The sequence below is a fragment of the Lolium rigidum genome, chromosome 4 (assembly GCF_022539505.1).
Source record: "Lolium rigidum isolate FL_2022 chromosome 4, APGP_CSIRO_Lrig_0.1, whole genome shotgun sequence".
NCBI classification, from domain to species: domain Eukaryota; kingdom Viridiplantae; phylum Streptophyta; class Magnoliopsida; order Poales; family Poaceae; genus Lolium; species Lolium rigidum.
In genome coordinates this window covers 261,188,755-261,196,113 of record NC_061511.1, presented here as the reverse complement: position 1 = coordinate 261,196,113, position 7,359 = coordinate 261,188,755, and the positions used below count along the sequence as shown (strand labels likewise).

The following is a 7,359-nucleotide window of genomic DNA, read 5'->3' as shown; positions in this document are numbered from 1 at the left end:
AGGAAAGTACCTTAACACCTTGTGAGGGATTTTCTTTTTTGCAGTAGGGTCTCTATATCTTGATAATCCACAAACATGGCAGTGTGTATCGTCCTTGTGATCTCCCGAAAATAAAGAACAATCAAACTTGCATACATGAATTGTCTCATAACCAAGCCCAACATCAGAAAGAACACTCTTAGCATCAGCATATGATTTGGGAAAGTCCACACGTGGTAAAGCTGTACGTAAAAGCTGAAGTAAGAGATCAAATCCTGTGTTTGTTATCCGGCTGTATGATTTGACATGAAGGAGCTTAATAATGAACGACAACCTAGTGAAAGTGGTGCATCCCTCATGAAGTTCTTTTCTGGCTGACTCAATTAGATTAGCATACAAATTTGGCAGGTTAGGACCTTTATTTCCAGACTTCTGCAGTTCATCGATCATACTAGACGAATCATCAACATAACAATCAACATTGTCTTCCTCTTCATCATTGTCACTGTCATACGCACCATCATCGTTTCTATCCCGCCCTTCGTCATCACTAAAACCTTCCCCATGTCTAGTCCATCTTGTATACGTCATGGACATACCTGAACAATTGCAGTGATCCTCGATCGTTTTTATATCCCGACGTATCGATTTAGGCGAGTCCTTGCAAGGGCACAAGATTGGTTCATCTCGTATTGTCCAAGTGTTCTCGCGCAAACTTGATGAAATCCCTAACACCTTCCATGTACTTTGTTGTGAACTTCTGGGTGCCATCAGTTATCCAACTTCGATCCATTGCCTACAATTCAGTTAAGAACATGCCAACGTTCATCAGAACAGATCTTGACAACTGATCAAAAAATCTAGACCTAGCGAACAATCAGGAGAACTCACCGATGATGCGTCTCGCCGCCTCCACAATGGAGCCTTCACGGATTTCTTCTTACCTCGACGAGAACCCTAGTCGATTCGATTGTTAGCAAGATCACCTAAATAGGCCGTGTCTGCTAGCGGCGCGACTTAAACGAGGCACCCGCGGCCGACATAAATATTAATAAGGAAATTATTATGTCGTAACATCTAGATCACACTATTGAAATAAATATGTAGAATAGACTAGTTACGGATCCAGATCAAAACTCCATATCTACCTTAGCGGTAACAATCCGCGTCGGTCACATCAAAGCCCTGGTTCGATTCTTCCAAACCACAATTTTTACTTAATTAAATATGTTCTCGACAAGTGGGTCACGCATGATATATAAAACTAATAACATTTAATAAAGTAACTTAGTATTATTTACCAGCTATGTGGGTCCGTTGTATATGCAAATCACGGTTTACATACACCACGATCTTTGATTTCGTCACCTATTAACAGACACGATGGAAGCCCTTCCCGGTTGGGTAATGGGTGACGATTTTTTGTTGACGAAAAATCATACCATCAAGCATTACCTTAAATGCATGACGAAAGATGAATTCGTCACCTATAAGGACACATCCTTGACGGTATGCATTTTTGTCACCACGGTTTTCGTCAACAAATGTCCCATTTCTTGTAGTGATGCATTTTTAGTAGTTATTCGTTGCTGATAAAACCACTAGTTAGTGATCATGTGATAACTTCCACTGTCTGTCTTCTTGTCAGGTTGTGATGTTTGATTTATTTTCAGTAGCTTGCAGGTTAATGACTTCCATAAGATTTTAACCCGTCGTGTTTAGGTTGATTGCTATATTTATCATTGGTGTCACATTTATGAGTAATTGGTAGTGTTGTAATCGTGGCTCAGCTATGCGTATTTTATTCCTAAGATGGGACAGCTGGACAAAATGGCCCATTCACTAAGGGTCTTCATCATCATCTTGAAGGAATATCAGTTTAACGATTGATGAGTAGCTTAGAACGACATATGTGAATTCACTCATTTCAGCTAAGGATGGGCAACCAATTCCTTTTGTAGTTCTGTTAGGTGGTTATTTTAGTATCTAAATGTTTGAGATACTTAGGTTTTTTCGCACCCATATGTTTTGGTTAATTATTGTGCGTCTGGTCACTATGCCTCTCTAGTAGCTAGGTGATTTCCCATGGTTTTTTTTGTACTTGATGCTTAAGGGGCTAAAAATGGTTCGTTCACTATCTTGGATTTTAGATATGTATGAGTTTCTCTCAAACCTTGGTCATTGTTCAAGTTTCACTTTGGCCTCCTTTATATTTTACAGTTATGTCAATGCAACTGGATAATTGCTCTGACCAATGAGTAGGTTATTGAGCCATTGAGTTTTCATTTTAGTACGATAACAAAATGGCCATAAAGGATTTGCACTTATGTGGTGCTTTACTCTAAATTTAAATTAGACATGTGAGTATAAAGTTAATTTGTATAACTTTTATTAAGTCTCATGATTTAATTTGGAACTTGTAAATCAATTTGTGGTGTCATGCACATTACGGTCTAAAGAAGGTCTCGAACTTCGGATGCAAGCTTTGTTGCTGGTTCAGGTTACTAGATGCAGTGTTCTGATATTTTGTGGTATGATCTGTACCCATTATACATCTATTTTATGCTTGATGGGCTCTACCCTTTATACATATGTTTGTTGTGAAATCTGAGAAGCAGAAATTAGAAGGTGCCCCACTGAGATTACTTTGTGTTCTCAATTTGCAGGTTTCTGTTCGAAATATCTCAAGCATATAAGATATTTAGGTCAATGTAAGATAATTAGGTCAATGCCTTCACATTTTGAAATCCTCTCATAGGTTATTTATTAGTATGCCTTCATTTACAATATTGGCAAACGAAGAGGAGGGACAAAAAGAGATGCATGATAATATTGGAGAATGGAGATGAGAGTGTTCTTCATGCGCCTAGGTCCTTATAATATATTTACCATTGCTATTTATCTATCTATATCTAGATTCAATTCTCTCCTGGACTACCAAGTTGTATGTATACTTGAAGGATGTGCCACCAGAGATGGAAGAGTTGGTGCTTGCCATTGCTACCAAAGTAGCAACAACAAGTGTCGTCGCTATAGAGGAGGTCAAGCATGCGTCTGTGCTCACTAGGTGACCTCGATGTCCAACTGCAGTAGCTCCTTACCAAGTTATGGATGCCTCCTCTTTCACTTCTCTACTGCCTCTGATTTTTTCATCCAACTCAGTGTTGATGTCGATGGTCGACCTGATGCTTACACATTTGTGTTCTTTTCTGTGAGTGGTTTGTACATATATTACCATGTATTGGTTCATCTGCCTTTTGTTTATGTAAGCGGAGGTACCGGAACAACTAAAATGTGTAGCTAGACTTGATCCTCCTCCACAACTATGCATTTGGATAATACTGTCTTAGAACCAACCCATGTTTATATGTAATACATTCCCATACTTTGCTTATATGCAGTGTGTAGTAATGTCTTAGAACCATCTACCCAAGTTTATATTTAACATATTCACATGATATGGTCGTATGCAATATATTCCCATGGCTTCACTGCCTGGAATCATTCATTTCTCTATTACTAGATCTCACACAACATTCATTTTCTTGATGCATTTTGTCAGGTTCAAAATATCCTTCAATGGTATATTTTGACCATAATGTTTTGGAATGATGGCAAAAACTCACAAAAGTAAACCCACGGAACAGAAAAACAATAACATAGTGCATTTGTAGATATAGTTGCACTCATTATCTGTAGAATATCGTAATTAACATGGGTAGACATGCGTAGGTTGCTCGTCGTCAGGTGTCTCTTAACACTATAACCCATAGATAGTTCTTATGTGCCTGCTAAGATCATTGTCCATTTCCACTCTACCACAAGAGCATATTTTGTGTTTCATCTATCTATGTTTATGGTGTTTGTTGCAGTAGTTAGCAATACACTCTAGTACTTGGTAGTATCACTTATGTATTGTAAAGATCACTATTAGTGACATTTTTATAGTATCTTAAATGTCTATTCATTTCAAATTTCCCGCTCTATGGTTAACATTCGGGTGACATGTATTTCTAAATGCTTGCTCATTTCAAGTTATTCACATTTTCTTGCTCGCCGTAGGTGGATAAGTGCACGGCAGACCGCGCCTTCCTACCTAGTAAGGAGATAAACCTACATGCGCCGGGACAGTCTAGTATAAAATAAGGTTTCAGATACTTTGTGAAAGACTTTGGTTTCATCGAAGGTGATTTTTTTGCATGAAAATCACTTCATGGAATTCTCCCTTGTTTTGGAGTTCTTGCGAATAGACATATTCCTCTCTCTAGTCAATGCCCCTGGTGTGAGATCCACTGTGAAGACATACTACATACTCTTTTTGACTGCGACCATATGCAAGAGAATTTTGGAGAAAATTGTGACTTGAGGAGAAGATTGAAAGTGCAATGATGGTGGATAGAGGGGGCAGTGCAATTATTGAGGAACTCAAGATGTGGGTGATGTGAGGGAGTCGATCCTTACTGTTGCTTGGTACATTTGGTGAATGCGTCGTCAACTTTCCACAATGAGAAGGTGCCGACAAGCTCAATTGATCGTGATGTCCATTCAAATAATTATTGAAAACAATTTAAGGGTTCTGAGGAATACTTCGGTAAAAAGGTAAATCAATTGGGCTAAACCAAGAGAAGGGGCATGTATTGATCAATGTTGATGCAAGGTTTGATCCAGAAAAACCTAATTCAATTTGCTATTGATGTGGATACTCTCGATCAGTAGAGGCATTCCATTGGCAAATGAGATTGATTGTTCACCTATTATTATACGATTGTCTACAAGTGACAGAAGCACTACATACCAGAAATTTCCCCTCAACAGCAACATTTACTAGTTTTGATGATATGTATGTCCAGGCTTTAACGTTTTCGAGTTACAAATTTAATTTCTGTAGTAGAGACGTAAACTTTGTTGCTGATCGTCTTTGGAGAGAGACGGAATCACTCCCGTGTATTTGGGTAGATGATCCGCCGATCTTTATTTTGTCTTTGCTTATTGACATGTATCTATTATTTGGTTATAATAAAGTTTGTTTACCTCAGAAAAAAAACGAAAAAGAAGAACATTGGTAATTTACAAGGTCCGTAAACTAAATAGCCCCGACCAAGCTGTCCCCCACATGTCATCCAAAGAAACCATCACTGAAATATCTAACCAGAGAAGGACCAAAGTGCAAAACAAGCCCGCATCATCCTAGGGCAACCACCCCTCGAAGCGACGCATCGTCGTCCAATCCAGATCCAACGGAGGTGCTCCCGTCCGCCCTTCTTTTTAACAGCTGAAAACCCTCGAGGGCTGCTTCTCCTCTGCCGCCGCCTTCCTCCTCGCACTCGCATCCGCGCCGCCACCCCACCGAGCTCAGAGCTCTCCGCTTCTCTACGCCACAAGGTATGTCTCCGACGGATCCTCTACCCATCTCCTCCTCCTCCCTTGCCTGCGTGTACAGATCCTTCGTACGGTAGGCGTCGAAGGCATCTGCCTCCAGAATGTTGCCTTGCCCGCTGTTATCGATCAGATCCTTGGTTTGTTCGCTGTTAATCGGTATATTGCTCTACTGTAACTACTTAATGGTGCGGAATACTACTGTATAGGGTGCTATTGTGGTTTAAGATGCCTTGGAATGACGCGTTTGCTCTGTACGATAGATCCCTTAGTCAGAAACTTGTCACGAGATTTACCGTTGTACATGTTTGTTATTATTGCTGCAGAGTTCTTCTAAAACGAATCATGTAGTGATTTGTGTCTAGTTGCGCTTTCTGTATCGGCAGGTTTACTGTTCTGTACATAGGGGTGCTGCTAGCCGTGGTGTTCGTACTATTAAAATGCGTTGGGTAATCATGATATATGGGAGCTACCTCTTGCGGCATGTTGGTTATCCTAGTCTGCTTTATTCCCCATGTTTTACTAGCAAACAGCTCTCCTTCCTGTGCTCTCTAGGAAATTAAGTGCATGCTTTTGTATCGTTATGTGTAACAGTTTAAACTTCGTCTCGTGATCCTGTGTTAGCATTGGCAAGTCCATTTAGGAGCGTTCTGATGCAAGTAAAGGAAAATAGTGTGTTCTCATGCTGCCCCCCAAAATACTCTGATGGCCATTTCCAGTATGCAGTTAGTTTATTAATCTTGTGAACCACGTCAATTTATATGTTTTCATGAAATTCCACTCTCATTGTGTTATGCGTGCTGTGATTGTTTCTGTATGGAAATTTTTCTCCTCATCTTTAACAAGTCCTCCCCTGTTAGATGTAACTTCTAAAACCAAGCTCACCATTGTTCATGTCTGCATTTGATTATGTTCTTCAAATCCCCTATGGAAACTATATTGAACATGTGTTTCCATATCTTTGTTGCTATGTCTGCAGGTTAGGTAAGGATGGTGAGGATCAGCGTTCTGAACGATGCTCTCAAAAGTATGTATAACGCCGAGAAGCGTGGCAAGAGGCAGGTCATGATCAGGCCCTCCTCCAAGGTGATCATCAAGTTCCTCATCGTCATGCAGAAGCACGGTTAGTTCTGTTTCACTTTTGTTTCGTCTGCCACTCTCAGGGAGAACAAATTACTCACTGCCTCTCTTTTATGCAGGTTACATTGGTGAGTTTGAGTATGTTGATGACCACAGATCTGGCAAGATTGTTGTTGAGTTGAACGGCAGGCTGAACAAGTGTGGAGTCATCAGTCCCCGCTTTGATGTTGGTGTCAAGGAGATCGAGGGATGGACTGCTAGGCTGCTTCCATCTCGTCAGGTCAGTTTCTGCAGTTACTGTTTATTATTTCACTGCAGACTGTAATGTTGCCATATTATGTGGTCTTGAACTGTGTGGGAATACTAACCAAACCTACCTGTTTGATCTGCAGTTTGGTTACATTGTCCTGACAACCTCTGCTGGTATCATGGATCACGAGGAGGCCAGGAGGAAGAATGTTGGTGGCAAGGTGCTAGGCTTTTTCTACTGAATGGAAATTTTGTGAAAGGATATCGAATTGATGTGATAGGATGTTATCTCAGGACATCAGGCTTGTGTACTTTTTGCCTTCATAGCTGCTATGGCTTTGTTATGTTATGTTGGATTCCGTCAATTGTGAGATGCACTTTCAAATTTCGAGGCTCACCTGAGATCAATTATGACATTGAGCATGCCATTTATGTCTATTTTCATGTGTTCAGCCTTGAGCTGTATCTCTTAGGTTCCTTACCATACACATGCAGTGATTCTGGTTTGGCTGCGAATTGAGTATGGTGTTTGTTTTCTTTCATTCATTCTGTGTTTATGATTTCTTGTCATTCATTCTCCATTTGGCTGGGCCAGGGTATTTGGTTGGTTCTACACCAAGATGTTCTCATTCTTAGCATATCATTTTGTACTTCAGCTGGTGGTGCTGTATTTGT

At 40.3% G+C, this 7,359-nt stretch overlaps 1 protein-coding gene across 1 annotated transcript; it reads left to right on the top strand.

The window, feature by feature from the left end:
- Positions 1–5,260: 5,260 nt before the first annotated feature.
- On the top strand, positions 5,261–7,122 carry LOC124650399 (40S ribosomal protein S15a-1). Its single transcript, XM_047189928.1, has 4 exons — positions 5,261–5,361; positions 6,335–6,478; positions 6,555–6,715; positions 6,828–7,122. The coding sequence occupies exons 2-4, from the start codon at positions 6,346–6,348 to the stop codon at positions 6,924–6,926; spliced, it is 393 nt and encodes a 130-aa protein (XP_047045884.1). The 5' UTR covers positions 5,261–5,361; positions 6,335–6,345; the 3' UTR covers positions 6,927–7,122.
- The last annotated feature ends 237 nt before the right edge of the window (positions 7,123–7,359 follow it).

Excerpts from the sequence above, each read along its gene's own strand:
- LOC124650399 (XM_047189928.1), top strand. The coding sequence starts at position 6,346 with ATGGTGAGGATCAGCGTTCTGAACGATGCTCTCAAAAGTATGTATAAC. Across the intron at positions 6,479-6,554 it reads CATCGTCATGCAGAAGCACG|GTTACATTGGTGAGTTTGAG; the intron begins GTTAGTTCTGTT and ends TCTTTTATGCAG. Across the intron at positions 6,716-6,827 it reads GGCTGCTTCCATCTCGTCAG|TTTGGTTACATTGTCCTGAC; the intron begins GTCAGTTTCTGC and ends TTTGATCTGCAG.